Genomic DNA, 27,261 nt, shown 5'->3' with positions numbered 1-27,261 from the left:
GAAAAATAAAGAAATATAATAGAAAAACAACAATAAAATCAAAGAAATGAACAAGAAAAAAATGAAGAAAAAATAAATAAATCAGTAAAAGCCGGAATAAAATGATGAAAGCGGCGAAAAACAAAGGATACAACTTGAGTTATAAAACGGCCTAACACCTCGTCGAGGCCCGACCAAAGAATCTTGAGCTCCACGACAACACCCCAAAGAGGGTGACAACGCGTCCTTACCGGGTCTGAGCATAGACATAGGTTTTTACCCGGAGCACTGAGACAAGAACGAGTTGCATGACGATGTCTTGAGGAAGTAGGCGACGACCATAGGTGTCGCCTTCGTTGGCGCTAGAAATGCAAAACTTTCACTATGAAGCTCCCCTACGGCACCAAGAGGAGTCTAGGTCACCATTACAACAAGGCCCAGCACATCGACACCAGATCAGGGCACTGCAAGAGTAGAGAACAAAGATCAGAGCCTCCCATCACTACACCCTTGCCGTCCACACGACCAAGAGATGAACCCTGCCGGAAAGCCAATGTGAAGCCACCATCCTGGACCGCTGCCTGGGCATCCAACCCCCTAGGCATCACCGACCATCCACGTCACGACCACGCAACAACGGTAGGAGGAGTGAAAGGCACCTCCTTGCCTTTCTCTGTGTACTCTTTACTTGTGCAACCTGCCGAGCGTAAATTAGATGGAATTTTTGCTCGTGTCCATGATTAACGCCTTTTGCTTGACGACGGAAATGAAGTAATATCTGAACACTCACCGGACAATGATAAAGCTCGGTTATCTTTCTTCCTTCCTCCCCTCCCTGTTCCATGCATGCATGCTTGCATGCAGGCATTCTTTTCTCGGAAAGGAGGCAGTAAGCGTTGCCGTATACGGGTATTCAAAAAGTTTAACACGTTTAGGCGCGTGATTAGGCCTGCAATTAGGCACAATCCTTATGTTTAGCTGGACGTAAACTCCTCGAAAAGGCAAAGGCATAAACACAAAGCTGCAATTTGGTGGCCGGAAGCAATGCAATTCAAAGATTCTTCTGCCGATCAATCCATCTCATATTCTCCTGTGGTCCTGCGTATATATACTAGCTAGGCTTTGTCACGCATTGCTTCGGCCGCTAAGCTTCGTCGAATCGCGTGGTTCACGATAATCACGTACGTACAGCGCCGATCGATTAGGCAGGTGGGTAGCCAGACGCGACATGAGGAGTCATGGGACACTTCCACACTCAAATCGCTCTATTTATTCCCTCCATTGATGCATTGCCCCGACTTCAACACGTGCGCAGGCAGGCTATCTATCCTTGGATCATGGGTGCGCACACGCTTCTCACTCCGGTTGTCAGCAAGATCTTCTGCAGCTCCCTGCAGGCCGTGCTCCTGGTCCGTCGCCGTCCCCCCGCCGTGACCGGAGGCGGCTTGGTCGTCACCGACCGCGAGCAGAGGGTCGTCTTCAGCGTCGACGGCTGCGGCATCATTGGCGCCAGCGGGCAGCTCGTCGTCAGGGACGGCGACGGCACGGCCATCCTCTTCATCCACAAGAAGGTGAGTTACCGACTTCGTAGATCGAGCTCGAGCTAGTCCATGTGCCATCTCTGAGTGTTTCAACTGACTTGGCCGGTGTCACAGGGAGGAGTCGTCCAAGCGCTGAGCGTTCACAACCGGTGGAAAGGGTATCTCATGGACTACGGCGAGCCCAGCAAGCTGGTGTTCAGCTTACAGGAACCGAAGACGGTGCTCAGCTGCGCGGCGGGCGACGTCCGGGTCACCGTCGAACCCAAGGGGAGGAAGCGGCACTGGGACTACGAGGTCACGGGATCCTTCGCCCACAGGGCTTGCGCCGTCAGGAGCCGCACAGGCCACGTCGTAGCACAGGTAAAGTTCTACCAGCTGATAAGTCAAAGGAGTTGAGTCATGAGTTCAGTTCAATTCAATTACAAATTATGAGTTTTGATTTCTTAATAACGTGTGAACTAGATTGGAGTGAAGGGGATGATGGCTGGCAGGGACTTCTACCATGTGGTGGTGCAGCCGGGCTATGACCAGGCCTTTGTGATTGGCGTAATTGCCATCCTCGACAACATGAATGGGGAATCCACAAGGTGTTAATGCTACAAAGTGGGAGCAATGAGCTGATCACACTTAGTCATGGGACCGATAAGATTGTGTTGCCAATTTGTTTAATTATCTTGATTGATTGATTGTTGGGCCGCTATATTTGCTCCGTCTCAATGGTAGTCTGGAGGTGAAAGTACTGTAAATTGGTGTAAATTAAGGTTGAGTTTGTTGAACAAGCAAATGGTATGTGTATAGTGTTGCATATCTTGCGAACATGCTCCTCATGTTTGCCTATGCCCTAGAATGAGTTGGCTGGGTTTGCTGCCACGGTCCCGCCCCAATGTTCATTGGAGGTGACTTTAATACTGTCCATCATGGAGAAAAGTACCGGTGACCTTTCCTGTTCACTAGCTAATTGCTCGTGCGTTGCAATGATGACATACATATTCTATTGCTTCAACCCCTATACAGTGTGATAACTTGGACCTGACGGACATCCTTAATTCCTTCCCACCGCAGCGTTCCACCTTCCCGATGAAGTACCTCGGATTACCTTTGTCGGTAAGGCGTCTCAAGAGAATACGCTTCCAACCCCTTGAGGACAAGATTGGGGCTCAGCTTACACCTTGGACCAGGCAGGACGGTCCTAGTCAAGTCGGTCATTACGGCAATCACCATTTACTACATGGCGGCTCTAAACCTCCCGGTTGAAGTTACAAAGAAGATTGATGCACTCCGGCGGGCCTTTCTTTGGGCTGGACATGACAAGGTCATGGGTGGCAAATGTAGATAAACTGGGAGCAGGTGTGTAGGTCCAAGCTGCTTGGTGGGCTAGGTGTTCTAAATCTTGCAAAATTTGCCTCTGCGTTACAGCTGCGTAGGTTGTGGTTCAAATGGATAGACTCGGCCAAGCCTTGGGTAGGCTTGGGAACCCATGTGACTCGAACGACCGAAATATATTTGCTGCGGCAACCAAGGTGGTGGTGGGTAATGGACTCCGGGCATCCTTCTGGGGTCGGCTTAGCTTGATGGCTTGAGGCCTAAAGATATGGGGCCCAAAATTTACAACATTGCCAAAAGGAGGAAGTGCTATGTCCAAAAGGCTTTGCAGAATAGTTTCTGGATCTCACAGCTGGACATTTCTTCGGGTATCTCACCTGTACACATATCCCAGTTTGTTGCCCTCTGGGAAAGGCTTTTCCACATTCATCTCAACCCTGATGTGGAGGATTCTATCTCATGGAAGTTTTCTAAAGATGGTCAATACTCTGCAGCCACGGCTTACAGTGCTCAATTCCTAGGTCTGATGGTTACGTACATGAATCAGATTGTTTGGAAGAATTGGGCACCCCCCAAATGCATATTCTTCGCTTGGTTGGTAATCAACAACATAATTCGGAGGGCTGATAGACCGCAACGTCGTGGATGGCCCAACTGCCACTTATGCAAACAAGTGCAGGAATCAGCGGCCCACCTCATTTTCCAATGCAGGTACACCGTCAGGGTCTGGGGCATGCTCAAGAGTTGTCTTGGGCTACATGATGTCCAACCAACGAATTGGGTGGCAATGGAGTCAGTTGAGGTTTGGTGGAGACATAATGCTACACATATGACCCAATTGCGTCCACCACTTATCTCTTTGATGTTGCTGGTCTCTTGGGAAATTTGGAAGGAACGAAACACCCGGGTTTTTCGTAACACCGTAGTTACGGTGGGAGTGTTGGTCACCAAGATAAAGGATGAATATTCACTTTGGAGCCTGGCGGGGCAAAGCATTTGCGTAATATAATGTCACGAGAGTACTGTCTTGTAATCTGGTCTTGGGCCACGAACTATATACTCCCTTCTTAATCAATGAAAATGGCAAACCTTTTGCCTAGTTTCAAAATAAATCATGTCCAACATAAATCTTACACCCATCTTATTACATATCTTGTTAAGATTTGAATTAATTTGAGTACGTGTACGGAAAGGCAATTTTTGATTTAGGTGAGGTGCTTTTGATAAGATTTGATTTGATTTGGTATGGGTAGGAGAAGACAAGGAAAGTTTTAGCCCAGGTTTTGGATTCGAATCCCAAACCTATTTTTTTCCTGACATGTTCCTTTTCATTTTGCAATCACATAGTGTCAACATTGTCACTTGCGCTCACACATCATGTTTACATGCTCATGTTTAATTTGCGGTCACACATCATGTTTACATGCTCATGTTTAATTTGCGGTCACAACTTGACAAATTTGCATCAAAAATCACAAACTATAACATCTTTCAGTACACATTGCAACAAAATTTCACCATAAATGGAAGCAAGTTCAGTAGCCATTGCTCGAGGTTCATTAGGCCAAACACATAATATATTTCAGTACAAACGGACATATTTATAACATATTCCATTGATCCATTTAACTCATATGATCAACCTTGCAGATAAAACCCCTAATGATAAATGCCACTAGAACATAGATAATTGCCCATGAGCATACCAGTAACACTACAACTAAATCCCTTCTCTCCATCCTTTCAATTTGTTGACTCCGATATATGGGCTTTATCTTCGTCCTACAAATATGTGGCTTGTTTTCAATCTGTGCCCTTTCCAGCTTCATATTGTCATCGGCAGGCTTCTGGATCACAATCCTTGCTCCCCCCCCCCCCCCCCCCCGCCAGTCTTCATCCACTGACCCCAAATATCCACAAGAATATAGGTACAAAATTCATATGGCAGTTCAATTATAATTGGTAAAACATTTGACGAAACAATGGTCAGCAGCATAAAGACAACAAATTGAATTTAATGGACTGATTCGCTAACATCATAAGGGCAGCTCGGAAATCTACGACCATCGTCAAATCCTTCACTGCAAACTTCACGAACCGGCGTAAGTTCCTGCATGCAAGATGATTCCTTCTTCTCTATCACATAGTACTTATAATCTTACACAAACAACCCCCAAACATCCCCATACTCTATCACATGTATATGTGGTAAGCAACTTTTGAATGGAAATTCGGTGATTAAGGTAGTTAGATCTACTTTAAGAGTTACATAATTCAAAAAGAAAAAAACATCCTCATACTTTCAAATATATAATCCACATCCGAATTTTTGGTGTGTACTTGGAAGAATTTAGAGATGGAGGGGACATAGGGAATACAAGAAGCAAACGCGCACCTTGCCGTGCTGATTTCCATTATCATTATAAAAACTACTCCCTCTCCTTTCATCTATATAGGGTCTAATGCGTTTTTTGAGGCTAACTTTGACCAAATGTTAGAACAATAATATATGACATGCAACTTACACAAAGCATACCGTCAAATTCGTATGCGAAAGGAGCTTCCAGTGATATAATTTTCACATTATATACCTCATGTACTATTAATCTTGTCAATAGTCAAAGGTGGTCTTAAAAAATGCATTAGGCCCTATATAGATGCAAGGAGGGAGTATGTTTTTGTAGGTGAGCGTCTTCATGCCTTTTAGTGGCCGAGGAATGTTTTCTTTCCACTCGCCGTGTTTACTGTTGAAACATAGAGACAAAATATAATGAATCTTGCCACATATTTTAGACTTTCAATTTCTCTATTTGGCAGATAGAAAATTTAGAAACATTGTAACTGCGCATCTTTTCATCCCTCTCAGGCCATTAGCCACCGCTGCCGCCCGATCATCACTTGCAGTTGTTTCTGGCCATCAGATTAGCTCTTAATCCCACGCCTCCTCCCTCTAATCACTACGAACGAGCGCTAACAGGGATGGGCCGCTGCTCTGCGGACATTTTTGGCTGTCTCACATTAAACCAGGCCTGATGGGCTTCGCACTGTCTTCGGGACTCTGAGCATGACGAGGACACAAGTGATATGGTGGCGCGGGACTCGTGGTCGCGGACCAAGTCCTGGACCGCACTCCCCGATTCAGGTCGAGGCAAATCAACGTCCGTTTGTTCGTCTGGTCGGTGAAGCAAATCCTGCACTCAGGTTTTAAGGAGGCAATAATTCTTCAGTTTCCACAGACATTGATGGCGGATGAAGTGTGCCACTCGCCAGCGGAGTTTATTGAGGTTTGCCTTTCTGTCTTCCCAGCATGCTGATGCGTCAGTATATAAGCTTCCTCGCCCTAGCCCTCTCAGCCTTAACCTTGTCGCTGGGCAATGCAAGCACACGAGACTTGGTGATTAGGGCCTAGGTCCATGAGGCGGCCATAGGATGCGTGCGGCCGCCGACCAGAGGAAGCTCGGGGCACCAGCCCAAGGTTAAGTTGGGACGTTGGGCGGCGGTGGCCAGATGACATGGATCGCCGGTTCCATGTTCCCCCTCTCTCCGATTGGTTGTTATTTTTACAGCGATTCTCTCTCACCCATCGCTTTGACTTTTCTCTGCAATGAACATGGCGGACGAGTACATTCTCAAGCCCGAAGATTAATTCTCCACTCGACTCTGTCGATGTGGGCCGCATTACCCGAGAGATGTTTCAAGGACACACCCCCTGGCAATTCACTGCAGCATCAATCCGTTCCCATGCCCGAGCTCTCCCGTCGTGCTCGATATGAAATTACCTAGACGGACGAGCGTACAAGAATTTCTACGGAAGTCATAGCAGCGCTGGCCTCATACGCACTGGAGAATAGAGTAAGTTAATCTAGAGATTTGTATCTGTAGTTCTTTAATTTACTTATAATTATCACCTTAACATGTTTCAGTCACTCATGCCTCTGCGGCTATGCGGACTTGCAGGAACAGCATGATCTTCATGTTATTTGTGGAGTCAACCATAATGTATGTGGCCGTGTGTACTGCACGGATGCTGACAAACCCATTTTCATATTTCATCACATTCATGTTAATTTTCCGGCAAGTCCAAGTGATCGAAATCCAAAACTCTTTTATATATACGCATGATATGCAAATCCCGTAGATCAACCTTGTGAAGAAAAACTAACAACACAACCTGTTTGACATGAGGTTAGATGAATGATTTGGATATTCGATAAGAAATTTTTGCAAGGCAACTCTAAGACCAGCAGAACTGATCAGTATAGTGAAAGACATCCACAAATCAAAACTACCTATTGCATGGCTCGATCCATGCATGCTAAGTACCAGCACACTGGAAGAAGATTCCCTGCTTCCTAAATTCCCGTTCGCTGGTTCAGCCTTGGTCGCTGTTGGCAATTGGTTATCTTGTCAGTACTTCACAATTAGGATGATGCATTCATGTATTTCTCTCAGCTTGGTGCTTGTACGGTTGTTCCCATACTATTTATTGAAGTAGACGGATGTGTTTCTTCCCCCCTGTTCTGAATCTAATTCTTGGGTGTAAGGGGGCCTGTAATATGATTTTGATATTTTATATCTTGTAAAATATTAGTTGGAGAAGAATGACACATACATAGAAATTTAGTTTAGTTAGATTCTTCCAAGGTTAGTTAATTGAACTATTCATATCCTCATGTCATTTTTTTAGACTGCAAAAATTGGAATTTATGGGGTAATTATGGTGCAGTCAAGCAAAGGCAATGGTGTTGCAAACGGCCACAAGTAAATCTAATTATGTCATTTTTTGGTATAATTTAGTTGGTGACCATGGGAGACTTTGAGCACTCAAAAGCAACTAACCTAATTCAAGATTCACAAACAAAGAAGATTTAGATCAATGCACTACACTGTTACATGCTTATTTCATATTTGTGTTATTGCTTATCATTGATCTTGACGATAATGATTAGCTATATTTACTGTACACTATTTTATTGTCATACCAAAGCCTATTTTTACATATGATATTTTTCTTGACGCAAAGTTCCTTTGTAGCTCAGGCTACATGAAACCTCTTATTCTCAACCCTCCAGCCTTGCTTTGAAATCCGTACTCTCCAACAAACTTGCAACAAGAAGATTTCTCTTTTTTGTTTCTCTAAAATGAAACAACATATGAACTTCAAACTTTTCAGATCGAACATTAGAACATCAATGTGTGAAAAAACTTTCAGATTTTTTGGTCTGATATAAATATACAAAATGAGATTTTGTTTGACTAAAAATATTAATTTAAGTATTTAAAATGCATGAAAAAATCTGAAATTTTTTCCTAGATTGTAGTTAGAATGTATTGTTGTTTTGCAAAATTTGAAGTTTATATGTTATTTCGTTTGAGAGAAACAAAAAAGACAAATGCGTCTGCACAGACCGCAGTGTAGAAATGGATGGCAGTGATAAGGGGTACCATGTAGCCTGAGCTACAGAAAACCACACTCCTTGCTTGATTATCGACTAATAGATGTTTATATTTGTGCAAAATTGAATATGTTGCATGAATTCATATGTTTATTATGCAAATAGACGGGCGCGGCAACGCGCGCCATCAATGAACTAGTGTAGCATTATAACTATACTAACCAAATAAAATTGGGAAATTAGCTACAGTTTTACAAGCTTCGAGACAGGATAATACACAACAATTAAGAAAACAGCAAAAAGAAAAGGCATCATAAAGATGGTGACCCTTTTCCTACAGTCCCAGCAGAATTAATTTCAATGCCAACTTTGTCAATGCCACTTCTCAGCAGTTATAACACATCGATTTTCACCCTTCAATGATCACAGCGGAGCCTCCTGATTTGCTAACTTGATAAACGAAACCATCAATTTAGAAATACACCACCCCTTCAAATCTGCCCTCACCTGGCCTAATTTCTTACTATTTTGCATATTTGCATACACAACCTGGAGAGCACTCGCATGAGGTACCTATGTACTCCCTCTGGAAAGATTTATAAGACGTTGAGGGATTTTCAGACACAGCCGACAAAAGTGCAAATAGACCATTATGCCCTTATTTTGAATTTCGAACCAGTCGTCTTCTTCCTCGCGTCGTCCCCGTATCCACGCCCGCAGCCTTGCCGTCGCCGTCGCCTGGCTGTGTCCAGGAGCTGGTCCCCGTCGTCACCCGCTCGTCCCCGTCGCCTGGCTGCGCCCAGCCTTGTCGCCGCCGGGCCCCTCCACGCGCCCAGCCTGGCCGTTGCCGTGCCCTGGTCCTCCTCCTCGCGCCCAGCCTTGCCGTCGCCGCGCCCAGGCCCTCCTCCTCGCGCGCCCAGGTCCTCCTCGCGCCCTGGCCCTCCTGCTCGCGCGCCCAGGTCCTCCTCCTCGCGCCCTAGCCCTCCTCCTCGCGCCCAGGTGCTCCTCGCCCAGGTACTCCTCGCGTCGCCCAGAGCAAGGAGAAGCAATACATTAGCAAGATACGAGATCAAAATCAATTCCACTATAGTGGAGTACAAGATCCATGTGCTTGACAGTGGAGTATAAGATCAAGAGGAGTAGCTTCGAGAGCAGCAATAAATCACAGTAGCAATAATTTCTCATCATAGCACAACACCAGATCAGGAGATCTTCAAATTACTCCAGATCAAGGAATCAGGTGTGCTCCAGATCAAGATCAAGAGTACAGGAGTAGGACAACAAAAGAGATCTTCAAATTACTCCACATCAAGAGATCGATAGCTCAGGATTAGGACAACAAAAGCATTAAGAGCATCATTAACACAACAGCTGATCAAGAGGAGCAGTTGATCAAGAGGACCAGCAAGAACAACAGCATTATCAGCAGTATCAATAGCAGGCGGCATTATTAGCAGCATTATCAGCAAGAGCAGCACCAGCACAACAACAGTAGCAAGTGGAGCAACAGCACAGGATCAGTAGCAAGAGGAGAAGCAGTATCACATCAACAGTACCGGAACATAGCAGCAGCAGCACAAAATGCTCCCAGACCTGAACTGCTCACCACCCTCAGGAGAAGAAGAAGCTGATGTGAATATGGTCCAAGAAGAAGAAGTAGCAGATGTCCAAGAAGAAACATTAAATGTCCAAGAAGAAGCAACAGGTACTACATACACATACTCCTTGTATAGAAGTACATCTGCTTTTAGTTGTGCACCGGATGTTGGCATATGCATAGGCAGCCTACTCCTAGTGCTTTAATAGCAATTCCTTTGCTTGTTGTTAACAAGATTTGGTGTTTTTGAGTATGCACTAGCCGATGCTATACAAATATCAGGTTTAACATACTCTAAAGTGTTCATGAAAACTGAATATATGTTCATCTACACATACTATACACATACTCCAAAATGTTCATGAAAACTGAATATATGTTCATAGAACTTAACATATGTTTAACAACAAGTTTAACTTGCTCAAATTCATTTAACTTGCTGAAATTTGCATATGCCTACTCCTAGTGCTTTAAATAAGAGTAATTTTCAGTTTTCTTATTCTAACACAATTTCCCTAATTTTCCTATTTTTCTTTTGTTGCTGTAGGTGTTCAGCAAATACGAAGGCAAAGAAAGTCACTAACAGATGAGCAGAGATATGCTGCTTACATGGCAATGCTTACGCTGAATATGAGTAGGGGTGGCAAGTTCAAAAGAACTGACAAGAAGGATGTTGCTCGAATTTTTCAAGCTGATATTCAAGTTATTCAGAGAATCTGGAGGACAGCAGAGCGACAAAAAGAGCTTGGTAAGGAGGTGGATGTGTCCAACCAAAAGAAAAGAAGATGTGGAAGGAAAGGAAAGGATAATGTCCTATCTCAAATCCCCACAGTTCCATTGAATAGAAGGTCGACTCTCAGGTCACTTGCTCGCGCATTGGGTGTCAGTCATACTACACTCTACCAGAAACTCAAGCTTCACAAGATTAGGAGGCACTCCAATCGTTTGAAGCCAAGCTTGAAAGAAAAGAATAAAAGAGAAAGAATCAAGTTTTGTATGTCGATGCTTGATGAGACAACTTTAGCAGCTACAAGACCTAAATTCATCAGTATGCACAACATTGTGCATATTGACGAAAAGTGGTTCTATATGACAAAAATGAACAGAAACTACTACCTCCTCCCTCATGAAGATGACCCGGTCAGAACCATTCGGAACAAGAACTGTATTGGCAAAGTAATATTCCTGACCGCTGTTGCTCGACCCAGATATGATGCTGAAGGCAATGTAACATTCTCAGGAAAAATTGGTGTCTGGCCTTTCGTCCAAGAGATTCCAGCTGCTAGAAGAAGTGAAAATAGAGCAAGAGGGACCATGGAAATCAAGAACGTCACTGTGAACCGACACGTAATGCGGCAGTATATGATAGAGAAAGTGGTTCCGGGAATAAAAGAAGTGTGGCCCACAGATGATATTGGCCCAATATTGATCCAACAGGACAACGCGAAGACACATATTCTTCCCGGTGATGCAGAGTTTGCAGAAGCTGTGGCTACAACTGGTCTCGACATTAGAATAATACAACAACCTCCAAATTCTCCAGATCTGAATGCACTTTATCTTGGATATTTCAGATCCCTTGAGTCTTTGACCGACTGCAGAGCCCCTACGACTATCAAAGAACTGATTCAAGGTGTGCATGAAGAGTTCGATGAGTATGATGTCGACAAACTCAACCGAATATTTCTAACACTTCAGACCATCATGGTTGAAGTGATGAACTATCGAGGAGGAAACTCGTATAAAATTCCACATTTGCGGAAGGAGAGATTGGAAAGGCAAGGAATGCTACCGCCTATGATACATTTCCCTCGTGAAGTTTATGATAATGCCATGGAGATTCTAGGACAAGATGTCGACTGAGCATGCAGTGGAGTATGTTGAGACTTGTAGTGCTATGATGAGACTTGTTTGTGGAAATGCATCCATGGAGTCTTTTTTGTCGAAATGGATTATATTGTTTTAAAGTTGTTTGTGGAAATGGATTATACGCCTCACTCTCCTAGATGCAGAGGCCGGGGGTCATCCTCCTTTTCTAAAAAAAAACTACTCTTACAAGGAGTACTTTCAGACTTCCAGTAGAGTACTCTAACTGCTCCTAACAAAAATCCTACTCTGAGCAAGCACTCTAACTACTGCATGTACTCTACTCCTACTCATATTAATCTAGCAGCACCAGAAGATATAGCAGCACAAGCATAACCACTAGCAGTACAAGCAAAAGAACATGGAGTACAAACAGCAACTCACTGTCGTCGGAGAGGAACCGTGGATCAGAATGGTTAAATGGTTGTCCTTTCTTATGCAGAAATTGAATGGTTACGTGGTTGTCCTGTCTTCTGCACTAATTTTGGGACGCTGAGCATCTTCTCTGGGATTGATCCTGCAAATTGATTGTTCTCCACATTCTTGTGAACATTGACATAATCAAGATTCAGGACTAGGCATGCGAGAAATTCAGTTAGATCTTTGTGTCATCATCATCAGTGAGGAGCAAGTTTGCAATACTCAACAAGCATGCGGCAAGCAATCAGATCTACAGAGAGGAGTGCTCACCGACGGCGCCGACGTCCTCCTGCTCCTCCTCCACTGGTCAGCAACAGATGGAAGGTCGCCTGCACCATGTCATCGCTGCCTCCGCTCCTCCTCATCTAAAACAGCCGCTCGCTCGTGTTCCTACCACCCCTCTCCCTGGGTGTCGCCCTCCTCCTTTTGCTCTGCTCCATTGGCGGCAATGTGTGACCTTGGATGCAGATGCGGATGTAGTCAATCCAGATGCCCAAAATCAAATTCGCACCAAGAAGACACGCTCATCTTGATTTACTCCCAAGATTGCTCCATCTGGCGTGGTAAAAATGAAAGAGAGTTGCATTTTTTACCTTCTAGATCTTGGAGTAAGACGGAGCGGAGGTCATTGAGGTGCTTGCGGCGGCGGCGCTCCGCCATGCCCTCCACCTGCTTATTCCTCGACGCCGACGTCGGCGCGGGGGACGAACGCGCTCCTCCCGCTCATCCTGACCTCACTAAAAAAACAATTTTGGCTAGACAACGCGGGCGAGGAGAGGGAGAGGCGGCGACAAGAGGAGAAGGGAGGCTGCGAAGCGGCCGAGAGGGAGGTGTCGACGCGGGCGAGAGGGAGGTGTCGACGCGGGCGAGAGGGAGGAGCGTCGCCACCACGCCGGAGAGTGAGGCGCGTCGCCACCGCGCCGGATTCGGGCAGGGAGATGTCGACGCGGGCAAGTGAGTGCGAGAGGGGAATGGGTGAGTGCGGGTGAGTGAGTGAGCGCAGGGGCAAAAATGGAAACGACCGAATTTTCTTAACGTGCCGAGATTTGAACTACACTTTCTAAAACGTCTTATAAATCTTTCCAGAGGGAGTACTATGCTTTTATGTCGATAGTTGCTCTTGGCCTTCACATTCCACTCCCTAGTACTGGCAACCAAGTATTGAGGTGCCCTTTGGCGCAATTTTTATTGCATCTCTTGTCAGGTTAAATTCTTTTTTTGAGACAATCTTGTGAGGTTAAGTGCAAAGTGCTAAAGTAGCAACAAAGAAAAACTAAATTAACCAAATATGACATGAGAAAACCAAATTAATCAAATATGACAATAGGAGCAACCAGCGGCAAGTTCACTTCATGAAGATTTAAGCACTCATAAGTTATGACATTATATCATAGGCACCTACCAATATGTAGGCACGAAAGGAAATGCAAGGACACTAATAATGTTGTGAGGAAACCTATTCCATTCAGACGATCAGAATAAGTAAATTTGGGAATTTATATTTTTATGCATTAGCTCTGATGGCCCATCTAGCATTAAACAAGGGATTTTCTTGAAAAATTTAGCATTTCAGTATGAAATAAGGGGCACTCACAATCAGGTTTAAATTGGACAAAATAGCATACTGAATATAAAGACCATAAAACATTGTACATTAGAGTCACATCCTTCATTAAGGATACCTCTTCACCACTGATATATGCTAGTTTACCATTTGCAGTGATTATTGGGCCCACACCAACCAACATACAAATGATACATGAGTTAAAAGGCCATCAATTCAGATTGGAAACAACATTGTTACCAATATTCAGGATGTCCCTAGAAACTGTAGCTTATCAACTTCATGCTAGCACAACATGTTTATCTCCATTCAGATAAATAAGAATCTAATAGTTGCTTAGTTAAATCTTTTAGGTGCTCAAGATCCCATATGAATACATTATGTTATATTCTTCTGGAATCAATGCCTTATACTATTACCACCCACAAAAGTATTGCAGTAAGATTTCAAATTTTATGAAGTTTGAAATTTAACCTATGTAAGCTTAATGAATGTCAGTAGTTCTGAATATGTAATGCTAGAACCCAAGCCATAGCCTTTCTAGAGAAGTTCGTACGAAAAGACAACAATTATGCCAGCAAAGAAATGTTGAAGTTGAATGAAATAGAGGGGAATATCATGCCCTCTTCCTAGTTGGCTTACATTCTAGACAAAACATATGGCACACCTTCCCCGATAGGCAATAGCTATCACAATAGTGTAGTTGGAGAACATTTTTTTATTATAGTTGGTAAAGAATTAACCAAATCCAAGTGCATCCCATGGCCTATGACACACATTGATTTGACAATAATGAATTATTTATAGCACTCAATCGACTCCAAAACATTCTTAATCATAATGGTTTGCTACCTATAGAAGGAAAATGGGAAGGTTATGTTATTTCAAATGAATTATATTAGTAGTAGTACATGTCTTCGCACTATATACTAATGATACTTGGAATTTGGGAGGAAACACACTCATAAAATTGCAGAGTAGTTGTGTTCTCTAATTGATGAAGAATGATGCTCTGCCCCTCTCCTATATTACAAAGAACAACAAGCACATACCCCAAATAATATAAAAAATGTTATTGTAATTCATAGCTTTATCAACACATAATTGATATACCATTCTTCATGCAATTAATCTCAATTTGCGTGGCCGTGAGGATGCATGGATGCAAGATTACCACGACTGAATTGTATATCACCTACAAACTATTGCCAAGTGAAACTAGGGGGTGATGCACCATACCTACTGTGAGAATAAATCGAGGAAGAATTTGCACACTGGAGCCTTCCCTAGGGGCGGTAGTGCTATTTTCTTGGCGAGAGAAATCACAATCGCAAGCACAAGGGATGGCTCCCCGGACCAAAACGCAAGAAATCCACCAAATGGAAACTTGAACACGCCCTCCAGAACACCCAACCAAACCCACATCAACATGGAATCCCACAACCCTCTTCCAGCCCATCACTGTCCTCAAACCGAACTAAAACGATGATTGTAGAAAACATGAAAAGAAAAAAACACCAAACCCTACCCCTGGCAAGACAAAGGAGGAGCAGCACAAAACCAACCCACCACCAGACGACGTGCTGCTCATGGGAAGCCCTCACACTGACGCATCAACCTCTAGTCCCACCCGCAGATGCAAGGAAGCGTATCCTGCACCCCACACCCGCTAGTAACCCTTTTCCCCTTCTCCTCAGCCGAGCAGCTCCACAATGCACAACCGAAAAGAGCAAACAAACGACACATGGACCTCACACTCAGCCATGCTTAATAAGCGTTTAAATCAGATGACAGACAGGGACCACCCAGTTTGGCTGTAGGGAGATTGCTATATGTATAAGTACAGAGCAATCTTTTTTAGGAAGGTATACAACCAAGGATAGAACCCAAAATCGGCATATGTGTGAATCGCCAAGGTCATAGTTATTTGTCGGTTTAAATGGTATACCACCCACCTTCGCTAGATGAATTTTGGCTCCTACAATGTGAGAACTGCTTGATGCAACAGGTGACTAAGAAATCCACTGCTAGGACCAGATAATTTAAATGCTAGAAAAAAAATCAAGATCTGACCTCAGACAAAAAAAACATGCCCTCTTTATGAGACCACCCATGTTTCTTGCACTTTGTGTTCAAATAAGTGTGCCATCTCAACAACCAATATTTTTATTTTATTTGGCAATTCTTGTACAATATGCATCAATGTGTGCAAAAAAAGAGACGTCTTAGCCTCAACTTTAGGGGAGCCCTGCTTCAAAGAATATCAGTGTGTTGAGAAGCTTAAGAAGGAGAAATCAAAATAACTCTACTATCCAAGAGCAAGGAAGAGCATTACGTGGAGAAGAATCTCCTACTTAACCGGAACTTGTTGGACATGAAATAAAAAAAGCATTAGCAATCGAAATCCATCAGTAATTTGCATTGAAATTTTTGATGAAATGAAATTTATCCACAACATTCAGGTGATAGCCGCAAACAGAAGACTTCATCAATGAGTAACAAATGCAACAATGAAACCATTTCTGAGACACTTACACATCATTTGGAAGTATTTCTTCGAATAAAACTGCTCTGTACGTGATACTTGTGCCCGATCTATGCGCGACATGTAAATCCAACAGGCAGCGCCCTTTTCAATCATACACATGTCCAGCTAGATTTAATCATCATGCGTGAATCATCCGAATTTTGTCATGTGCATAGCACGACTCTTCTTCCAATTGTCCAGTCATTCATGTCCCTTTCCTTCCAACCCAGTTCTACAATTTTAGTTAAGTACTAAATAATTGTTACCAATGACAAAGTCTGAATCAGACAAATGTACTCAGGAGGTATGACTAAAATAAGGATGGAGTTTTTCATAAAAAACACTGCAATATCTTGTATCACGGTTAACATGGCCGGTATGAAATATATGAAAAATTAACATATATAGGGACTTGCTGATCACTTACGGAAATTTCTTCAAACATCTGTTCACAACTAAAAACTCCGCCTATGTCTTCTAGGCATAGCCGGTCCCAAGCCCGGGTAAAGGAGGAGGGTTGTGATAGGCTTCGCGAGCCAACGTAAAAACTAGCCAGTCCCATAGGTATGAAACCCATTTGAGCGAGAGTAGTACTAGGATGGGTGACCTCCTGGGAAGTCCTCATGAAAGGGTTTCATATCTAAGGGTTGTGATAGGCTTGGCGAGCCAACGTAAAAACTAGCCAGTCTTTTGGGTATGAAATCCATTTGGACGAGAGTAGTACTAGGATGGGTGACCTCCTGGGAAGTCCTCGTGAAAGGGTTTCATATCTAGCCTACCCCAACTTGTTTGGGATAAAAGGCTTCGTAAGTAAGTAAGTATCTGTTCACAACTAAACCATCAAAGATATAGTATGTAAGAACTAAGAATTCTGCCCCTTGGCGTTATGACCATTTCATCAAGCATCTTGTGTACGGTGTAATTTGTGCAGAAAAATTGAATCATAGAAAAGAGGGTGATTTCCTAAACGAAGAAATAAAGTGGCCTTCCTCACCTTCAATCTTGTTGGCCTCTTTCTCCACAAGTGTTGCCGCCAAGACCTGTACTGCAAAGTTCCGCCACCTCCTTTCAGGAGCAAGGCCACCATGACCTTCCGCCATGGCCTCTCAACCCTAGCACGAGGAAGAGGTGGAAATCAGAAGCAAGGCCACCACGAACGTGATGGCGAGGGCGCGTGGCTGTCTCCCTCGCTCCATCCAGCCGAGGCACGGCGCCGCAGCAGACGGGTCTCGGCAGCCGACGCAGCAGCACAGAGGAGCGGGGGCGGGGAAGGGAGAATGCAGATCGGGAGGTGGGGTATGGGGCTGCAGCGCGGAGGAGGCCCGACGCAGTGGGAGGCTAGACCGACAGAGGAAGAGGTCGAAGGCAGCAACGGCAGCAAGCGCTGGAGGAAGAAGAGCGGCGGTGGGGGCGGTATCCGAGGACGGAGAGAATGGACGTGTGAGGCCAACCCCACCGCGCGCGACCCCAAACGGACGTCCGTTTTGTCCGGATTCTGTCCGTTTGGATAGGCGTTTGGGGCCGTGTCCGGGCCTGTCCTGGGATGCGGTGGCCGTGCGCGCAGCGCGCGGCCGCATCCATTTGCCCCATCCTATCCGCGTCCACTTAAGAAACTAAAAAACAGCATTTCACATGCCAAGCCGTAGTTCAGGCCAGCGGCCCCGGTTCACCACGCCGGCCTACACGTCCATCGCCGGCATCAGCCAGCGGCCGGCAACACAGCCAGCCTCCAAAATGAATAGTTCTCCTCGCCGGCAACACAGTCAGCAGCCGGCAATACAGCCGGCCTTCAAAATGAATGTTTTCTCGCCGGCACACTGCCAGCGGCCCCGACGGGCGGGCGGCACCCATGCCAGCCTCAAAAAGAACGGCCACGCCGATCGGACAACCTAGTTCAGGCCTTCGGCGTCGAGCATCTCCTTCTGCCTAGCCTCGAACCAGGCCCTCGTCTTGTCGCTCATCTTCGACAAGTCCACGCTCATGATCGCAAGGGCCACCTCCTTCGCTTTGGTGGCGACGTCGGCGACTGGCAGTGCGTAGGCCGGGCGACCGACGAGCTGGTGCTCGCCGGGGCGACGGCTGCTGCAGGGAACCCGGCAGGACGGCCCATGCCAAGCATGAGGATGGCGTGCGCTTTGTTGACGAGGTCCTCCTTCTCGTTGGCAGCGGCCTTGCGCCGCGCGGCCTCCAGCTCCTCGCGCATGGCGGCTCTCTTGGCCGCGGCGGCATTGAGCTTGACGACCGCTCTCCGTTCCCTCCTCTTCGCCGATTCCGCGTCCAACTTGGCTATCTCCTCCGGCGTGCACTCCGACCGCGGCTTCCTTGGCACTTTCTTCTTCACCTTTGCGGGCGGGTCGACGGCCAGGCCGCCGGAACTCGGCGGGGCGTCGGCCATGGACGGAGGAGAGAGGGGGCGGCGGGAGGGAGGCGGGAGGGTTCGGGGCAAATGGCGCCAAATGGGCATGGGGGGGGGTTGGTTTCTCCCACTGACAGGCGGGCCAGGGGAGGACAAGCGCGCGCGTCCCGCCCGTCCGCGCGCTGTCCGTTTCACCCCAAAACCAGCGCAAGTTTGGGCCGGGGATGGGTCGAAAGCGGACACAAAACGGACACAAAGTCCGTTTGCGCCCGCGCGCTGGGCCGTCTCTTTTGTCCGTTTTACTCCAAACGAACGGGGGCGAACAGGATAGGGTCGCGCGGTGGAGTTGGCCTGAGGAATTTGACGGAGTCAACAAATAAAGATCCCAAAACCAGACCCATTTACCGCCTTATACAACCCTGATGCACCATAGGCTCCCATTTCCTGGGAGCCTAGTATCTGTAGCAATGTTATAGCTAGAGTGATTTTCTTAACCTTGACTTCTCTATTGATAGTTTTATAGAGATTGGGTAGAAGTAGGGAATCTAATAGAGTTGCTCTGAATGAGTGTGATTGTGTTTCATCTTGGAGTGTACACATGACATGAGGGGAGCTACTTCTTTCGAAGTTGGGGTCATCTCCGGCGCTGATTCTCATCGGACACCATATCTGATTCGTCCACGGACTGGTGGGACCAGTCCAAGGACAGTGATGTGGGAGCCGGCCATCCAAAGCTAGCCGTAAATGTCCAGTCATATTTCAAACAGAATTTAATGAAAATAAACAAATTTGATGCAAATTTAAACAAACTGGATGATTTTCATTGAAACTTAGATAATTTGACATGAAATCGGACAATATTTCGCCGGTTGAGTTAAACAAAATCTAAAGTATCCTATACTAGACGGTGACCTCGTACGCCATGCCAGGCAGGCCGGCGGCACCACCGTCGTTGTCATCGGAGTTGTCGTTGTCGGGCTTCAAGCAGTAGTAGGGCACGGGGCGCAACATGACTTCCCAGCCGCTGCCTGTCGCTCCCGGATGATCTTCTCCACTAGCTCCTATGCCGCCGAAGGTTCCACCTTCACCCGGCGGCAAGGTGGCGACGACGACTCCGGCTTGACGGCGCGGAGGAGCGTCTCTGATGGCATCGTTGAAACGACGTTGTAGAGGAGCAAGCACCGGAGCATCAGCTCCATCTGCTCCTCATACTCGGTGTTCATCATCGCATACACCGTGTCCTGCGAGAGAACGAATGTCTGCGGCGGCGGCTATTGTTGCGGCCACTGGTCCTCCTCACCGCCGGAGGAGATGACGATATCCTCCTTCACGGTCCAGGACTTGCCCTTCGCCGGTGAGTGAAGGAAGAAAGGAGTGGCGGAGGTGCGTGAAGATTTGGAGTGAAGAGTGTGTTGTGGACGTAGACGACGCCAGCGCCGTGCTTAAATAGACGTGGTCAGGCGAATGGACGGTCAACCTACTAACGCAGCGTTCAGAGTTTGTTTCTCGGGACGACGCGTCCAAGCGGTGTCGCCCGAGTGGTCACACCGGCCAGCGCCCTCCACCGTCTGATCACATTGTGCAACATCAATGCCAGCTGTTGCGGGCTCTGAGTTGGCTTGAATTCGGGCGACAAGCGGCGCATTCGTTGAGAAAGCGTGGGGAAGGGTTCTTGGTTGGGTTAGGTCGTCGGACGCGTGCGTGGCAGCGATCCGAATGCTCGTAAATCCTGTGGCTACGTTGGGTGATAAAACACATCTAGACTGACTGGTCCCAATGAGTGTGGGGTGGTCGTGAGGGTCCCTAAGGCCTTGTACAATCCAAGGTGCTTAGGAGAGGTGCTTGGAGTAAGCATCGGTGCTTATTTGTACAGGGCAGACACTTAATTAGGCGTCTCTCCTGTAGAATAAGCACTGATGTTTCAGAAAAATTCGGTTTATTTTTCTAAGCACCTAGCATTGTACAAGACCCTAGTCGGTTCTATATAGAGCGTGAGCTTGGGGCTGGCAGGGCAATGACTCGCCCACATGGTGACATGTTTCAGGTTTCAGCCCGGTCGGATTGGAGACTCATGGCAGGGCAGTGACTTGGTTGTGATTAAGGATTAATAAAAAAAATCAAGCGCAACTCTTTTTTGACACTCATGGTGGCTCAACATTCATTGCATTATTAGTAGCTATTCAACCATACGAGACAACATAGGTCACATACACTCAGATACCATAACATCACGCTAATGACCACACAATGACAAACATATATAGGTCACATACTCAGGTACCACACCATCACACAGCTATTTAATGAAGACAAACTCGCGCTAAGTAAGCACCACAACTGATCGAGCGAGACGGCAGCTAGTTGTGGTCGTGGATCTGCTTGACGAGTCCGAGGTTGATGATGCCCCAGGCGGAGCGCGGCCATTGTTTCTCCTTGGCTTTATCCCTCATCACCCTCCCCCATGACACCCACCCCTCCCATGACATCCTCTTGTCCCAGCTGCTGCCCCACTCCACCACCAGCCTAAGCCCCTCCTCCGCCGCGGCCTCCGCCTCCTCCCACCTCCCTCCGCCGTTTAGCAGCACCTGAGCCAGCACCAGCCACGGCTCCCCCACGTACGGGTTCTTCGCGATGCACCGCCGCAGCAGCGACTCCACGCCCTCCTTGCCGTCGCTGCAGATCGCCTCCCAGTACAGGTCCCTCGCCGCGATCTGCTCGCTGGGGTCCAGCACCTTGCTGCACCGGTCGAACACGGGCGGGAGGCGAAGCTCCAGGCCCGCGTCCTGTTCGTCCGCCGTCGTCTTCGTGGACCCATCCTCCATGTGGCGGAGCTGCTCGTCGGTGGCGATGAGGCGGTACAGCGCGGCGAGCCTGGACATGGCGCTCATCCACAGCCCCGGCTTTCCGGTCCCCGGCCAGAGCGCGGCCCAGTTGTCGCCGGCGAACTCGAGGCGGCCGTCGTCGTTGCGGAACAGCTTGTCCTGGTAGTCCGTGTACTGGTCGCTGAAGTCGGCGACGGTCATCAGCACGAACACCGCCAGCACGCGCCGCGACAGCGCCACCGGCTCCCCCGTCCGGATGTGCGGCACCACCACGCCCTCCTCCGGCACCACGGACCGCAGCTTCGCGCGCCACGGCTCCGCCTTGTCCTCCGGCCTGCCCCCGCCGGAGCGCGCGGCCTGGAGGGACGCCTCGGCGGCGGCGAGGTGGTCCCGGAGCTCGGCGTCGGTGTAGCGGAGGTGGAGGTCGTCGTGCATGAGCGCGTGGCGCGGGACGACGCAGAAGAGGTGCACGAGCCGCTCGGCGGCGGCGCCGACGATGCCGCGGACGCGGGCGCGGCTGACGTCGGGCTCGAAGATGGCGAGGTTGACGTAGGAGTTGGAGTAGGAGGAGTGGAAGAGGCCGCAGCGGGCCACGGCGTCGGGCGCGCCCCAGAGGCGGAGGATCCGGTAGACGTCGAGCAGGTGGGCGAGGAAGGTGCCGTGCTTGTGGTAGCACTCGCCGGCGCCGGCGGACACGAGGACGGAGACGAGCGAGGGGAGCTCGGGGTCGACGGCCGCGAGGTCGCCCCGGAGGAACGGGCGCGCGGCGGCGAGGATCGACTGGAGCGCGTCGTTCGTCGATGGGCCTGTGCCGTTGCTGATGCCGGTCGCCATTTCGATGATCCCGGCCGGTGTAGTGTGTGTGATGTGTGTCTCACTCTCACTCCTGCTCATGTGTTGTGTGTGCGTGCGTGTGGAGTGTCTATTTATAAGCCAATTTCTTTACTGTATTTGATCATTAATCACCGTGGGTGAAATGTTGGTTGTTTACGAAAATGAATAATTCAGTGGCCTCATGCATGCATATATGCATAGAGCAAGGTCACGTAGAGTAGTACCTAGCTAGGCTATGATGCCAGCTGTTGTCGTCCCGTGAACGTTGATGGAATGTGTCCAAGTTAGCTTTCCAGTGCCGTGTCTGGAGCCTAGCACGTACTACTACGTGCGTACGTGTTGTTCACGAGCTATGTCTGGCGTGCACCGATGAACCGACTACGTACATGTACATGCAGAAGCAGACAGTATACGATGCGTGACATCGATTTTTGTTGCTTTGTCAGCTTTGGAAGCAGTATTTACCCTCATGACATGTGTACATTACATAAGCAGGATGAAAAATAATCACACTCACTCAGAGCAACTCTATTAGACTCCCTATTTCTATCCAATCTCTATAAAACTTTCAATATAAAAGGCAGGGTTAAAAAAAGAAGGAAAACATTTGGGTATGACAGTCGGGCCGAAAGCTTTCCGCTGGTCTCACGAGCGTCGCTCAATCCCAATCACTCTGGCGGTCCACGTCAGCCTCCTTCCCCCGCACACGTCCCTATCCCTTCTTCCCCACTTTCTCCTCCCCTTCACCCACCAACCGTCCTCACCCCACATTATTGGTGCCCGCCCCGCTACTGGTCTCCCCTAGCGAGCGTGCACCTTCTCTCGTCTCTCTCCCTACCAAAGCTCGGGCTGGCGAGGTGCTGCAACGGCGAGGCGAGGTGTTGGTCACCCAGTGACTAGCGGTGCTACAACCGACGTCCAAATATGCTATGACCGGCGATCCAAAGTGCTACAACCGGCATCATTTTTGGCTACTACGGACATTGGCCACGATGACCACACCCACCAGATGTTGCAACCGCTCTCGCAAATGCTGGTACCAACATAATTTTTTGCTACTATGGGCGATGACCGTGGCGACCCCTCGCGATGGTGTTGGAGCCGGCAGGCTGGGGGAAGTTGCAAGCGGCTTGGCGAAAAGCTACTACCCTTTGTCAGAGGTACTGGAATCGGTCAAGTATAAAGCTGCAATGGGCCATGGTGACCCGTGCTTCGACAGCGCAACCGGCGGTGGCCCGTGCTACAACCGCGCCCCGGCAAAGTTGTAACCGACGGTGAGGTATGCTGGAACCGTACCGATTTTTTGCTGGAACCATAGGTCGTTGTGGTCGCTCTCCACAAAAATGTTGCAACCAACGGTGAGCTTTGCTGGAACTGTAGCAATCTTTTGCTGGAACCATGGTCGTCGGTGCTACGTGGGAGGCCACCATGCGACCCGCAAAGGCTGCAATCGGCGGTGAGCTTTGCTGGGACCATAACACTTTTTTGCCGGAACCATTGCCGTCGGTGGTACAATTGCTATCAGCGACGAGACGATGATTTTCGGTTGGCGATGACAAGATGCGAGGGATGGTTGTTTTGACCTTTGATTGACAGCGAGGGACGAACCGACGGTTGGGGAAGAGGTGCGGGGGGCACGCAAGAGGCGGGGAGTGGGTCAGGCGGGGGAGGAGGTGCGAGGGATTCGCAGGCATGTGGAAGAGGATGACCGAGTCCATGCGACCCGTCTAATACGAGCTTGATCGAACGGTTTCTGCAGGCTCTATACGTGGCAGATCGAATGACGGGGCCTGGCCGGCCCAAATTTTGCGCCGGCACACCGACGCCTAGTAGCGACCTAAAAAACCACTCTACCCATCCCAATATAGGCATTCCTATTTAAGGCCTTCAGCACCGGTTGTAGTACCTTTTTTTTAGTCTAAACATACTTTACTTTATTGAGTAAACAAGTTCATGGGGATACAATGTAAGTCCGGCGGGTTTAAGAGCTACACATGGCGCCCGAACTCCAGACCAAAAGCATGTTTAGCGAGGCTATGTGCCTCAAAATTAGACTCTCGCCTTTCGGAGATGAAGGAACAATGCTAAAAATTCCTAGATGTTTCCAAAATCTCTTTTATGATACTTGCATAAACTCCTCCAGTATTGTTCTTGACATCATGAATCACACCTTGGCAGTCCGAGGCCACCAACACATGTTATAGTGCAAGATCCGAGGCTAGCGCCAGAGCTTCACGACACGCTAATGCCTCCAGAGTGGCTGAGTCAGAAATTCCCCTAGTCCGGATGACTGAAAATCCAATATATGTTCCGGTTGAATCCCTGCAAACTGCACTAAATGTACCTTCATTGAGATCACGTGCGACTGCACCATCCACTCTAATTTTCGCCATCCCAAGAGGTGGAGGGATCCACCTTGGTTGCCCTTGGCGTCGTGGCTCAGGAGCCACCATGGTCTTCTTTGGCTTACAATCCTTTAGCTCCCTCACGTACTTCATGATAAAGTTATGCGTCGCTTGGGGGCTTTGGAAAACAGGTTCATGCAAGGCCTGCCTTTTCGCATACCAGATTGACCATAGTGTCACTAGTACCTGCGTGAATTCATCCGAAGATAACATATCTATTAGAGAAAATATCCACCTCTTCGCGTCAGGTTCCTTGGTATTGTTCAAAGCTTCCACCAGTTCGGGATCTTGGAGTGCCCAAACACAACATGCCACGGTACAATGGAGTAGTGAATGCTGCCACAAATCCTCGGCTCCACACAGCCCGCAACTCGTTGTTGTTGACATGTTACGGTCGTGCAATAGATCGGGGGTAGGGATAAACTGTTGTGCGAGCCTCCATAAGATTTTAACCTTAGAAGGAGCATCTATTTTCCAAAGCTTCGTCCAAGCTTTTTGCTCCTTCTCCGTATTCGACGAATCAGACCGGCCCTCAAGCCAGGCTTCCTGCCTCATCTTCGTCTCAATGAGCATACGATAAGCTGCACGAACTGAGAAAACTCCGTTCTTCTCATGAACCCAGGACCAAAAATCTTCAATATGTCGCGCACATAAAGGTATATTCAAAACCGCTGCCGCATCAGTGGGGAGAAAAACATCCGCAATGGTTGCATGATCCCATTCCGCCCCAGGTAAGATCAGCTCCCCAACATACTCTGGTGGATTAGGTACTCGGGATACAATGGGACGCATGTTTGATGGCCTAGGGAGCAAGTTATGCTGCCAAATTTGTGTTGATTGACCGTCTCCAATACGACGGGTGAGGCCCTGTACAAGGACATCGCGTCATTCTAAAATTGATCTCCAAATCTGCGATGGATTCGATCCCAACTCTGCATTCAGGAAGTCGCAAGTGGGATGATACTTGGCTTTGAGCACACGTGCACTCAGCGACTCTGGCTGCAAAAGAACTCGCCAAGCTTGTCTAGCCAGGAGAGCTAGATTTAAAAGTTCAATGTCCCTGAAGCCTAGCCCCCTACAGAATTTTGGTCTTGTCAGGACACTCCATGAAACCCAACTTGGCTTTCTTTTGCCCTCCTTACTGCCCCACTAGAATTTCCGGATGAGAGAATTAATATGCTCGCAAAGGCCACGAGGGAGTTTGAAACATGACATAGAGTACACCGGTACGGCTTGGGCCACTAATTTGATCAATACTTCCTTGCCACCAGTCGAGAGGAGCTTCTCCATCCATCCCTTAATCTTGTTCCACCGGTTGTAGTAGCTACAAGCCGCGCTCTTGGGCCGGCCCAACTAGTACGATCTGATAGATCGCTTCGGTCTGTCATCTTTGGTCCCTTCTTTGATCGATAGGCTGATGGTTGACTAGGCAACTATTTTTTTAGGAGACTGGTTAACTATTGACACTTGACCAACCATTAACCTTTGACCGGATGACCGACAAGTGCTGGCTTCGTTGAAAAAAATGCAAATCTCTAAAAGTACAAAAAAACAGGAATTTAGATATTATTTTATCAATTTGAAAAAAGTTCATAGATTTGAGAAAATGTTCATGAGTTTGAAAAAATTGAAGAATTCAAAAATGTTTACGATTTTGGGAAAAAAGTCACAAATTTGAAAGAATTCACCAATTAAAAAATGTGGGCGTTTTCAAAAAAATCAAGAATTTGAAACAGTTCACGGGTTTGGAAAAAAGTTCATAAAAAATTGAGAAAATATTCAAATATTTGCGGAAAGTTCATAAATTTGAAAAATGAATCATGGAATAGAAACAAGTTAACACATTTGAAAAACAAAAATCACGTGTTTTGAAATGTTGACAAAAAAAGAAAAAAGAGAAAGAAAAGCAAAAAATAAAAAAAAGAATAAGAAAAAACCCGGTAGGAAAATTGAATGAAAAAATAGAAGAAAAACATTCCCAAAAGAGCGGGCTGCACCAGCGGCTCGCCAACGTCACCCACGGGCTGCAAGCGTAGAGAGCAAACAAGAGGGGGAAAAAGTAAATGGACCTAGCCCAGAATAGAGTAGGTGTGCACCAGTGGAACAACCTGTATTTGACGCTAAGGGCGCCCAATAGGATTTTGATGTATCCTTCGTAAGAGTAAAACGTGAAACAGACAACCGAGGGTGGTTCACATGTTGGACGATGAGGATCATGTACAAGCAAGACGAGCAAGCATTACTTATTCCGCACTTATGTGCCAAGTAGTAGCCATTTCGTACTCAGCGCCCGCTACAGCAGGCGCGCCGAACTCCTATTTGGCGTCCGCCGGGCTGTTTAGAGTGCATTCTGTTAAGGTTTACCCTAAACGTTGCCCGTTTCTTCAATTCTGACAAATGAGCGCACACCCCCGCGCGGTGCTGGGTCGGCCCGTCTTTCTTCTTTTTCCCGTTCAATCTGAAGCGAGCGAAAAAATTAGCACCGAACTACCAATTGGACTAGGAACGACTTTGTGCCTATATGTTTCTTCCGCTTCTTCTATTCTTTCTCTAGGTTGTGAGAACTTTTTGTGCCTTGTAATTTATGTTTTTTAAAGAATAGATGAACCCTTTTTTTCTTCAAGAATGTTG

At 47.4% G+C, this 27,261-nt stretch overlaps 3 protein-coding genes and 1 long non-coding RNA gene across 4 annotated transcripts; 2 read left to right on the top strand and 2 right to left on the bottom strand.

The window, feature by feature from the left end:
• The first annotated feature begins 1,277 nt into the window (after positions 1 to 1,277).
• LOC123089259 (protein LURP-one-related 6) lies at positions 1,278 to 2,408 on the top strand. The gene is made up of 3 exons (XM_044510977.1): positions 1,278 to 1,550; positions 1,635 to 1,880; positions 1,983 to 2,408. Exons 1-3 carry the CDS (start codon positions 1,317 to 1,319, stop codon positions 2,112 to 2,114), a joined length of 612 nt encoding a protein of 203 aa, XP_044366912.1. The 5' UTR covers positions 1,278 to 1,316; the 3' UTR covers positions 2,115 to 2,408.
• A 6,509-nt stretch (positions 2,409 to 8,917) lies between these two features.
• Positions 8,918 to 11,936, top strand: LOC123093382 (uncharacterized). The gene is made up of 3 exons (XM_044515335.1): positions 8,918 to 9,944; positions 10,384 to 11,058; positions 11,615 to 11,936. Exons 1-3 carry the CDS (start codon positions 9,821 to 9,823, stop codon positions 11,635 to 11,637), a joined length of 822 nt encoding a protein of 273 aa, XP_044371270.1. The 5' UTR covers positions 8,918 to 9,820; the 3' UTR covers positions 11,638 to 11,936.
• A 461-nt stretch (positions 11,937 to 12,397) lies between these two features.
• LOC123093383 (uncharacterized) lies at positions 12,398 to 17,610 on the bottom strand. Its single transcript, XR_006445320.1, has 3 exons — positions 17,208 to 17,610; positions 12,716 to 16,445; positions 12,398 to 12,579 (listed from the first exon to the last, which is right to left on the bottom strand). It is a non-coding gene; the product is annotated as an uncharacterized lncRNA (long non-coding RNA).
• Positions 17,611 to 20,716: 3,106 nt separating this feature from the next.
• On the bottom strand, positions 20,717 to 22,303 carry LOC123093380 (uncharacterized). The gene has a single exon (XM_044515334.1). The coding sequence runs from the start codon at positions 22,283 to 22,285 to the stop codon at positions 20,927 to 20,929; it is 1,359 nt and encodes a 452-aa protein (XP_044371269.1). The 5' UTR covers positions 22,286 to 22,303; the 3' UTR covers positions 20,717 to 20,926.
• Between the last annotated feature and the right edge of the window lie 4,958 nt (positions 22,304 to 27,261).

The sequence above is a fragment of the Triticum aestivum genome, chromosome 4B (genome assembly GCF_018294505.1).
Source record: "Triticum aestivum cultivar Chinese Spring chromosome 4B, IWGSC CS RefSeq v2.1, whole genome shotgun sequence".
NCBI classification, from domain to species: Eukaryota; Viridiplantae; Streptophyta; class Magnoliopsida; order Poales; family Poaceae; genus Triticum; species Triticum aestivum.
Note: the sequence above shows the minus strand (reverse complement) of the source record. Positions and strands in the feature narration are given on the sequence as shown.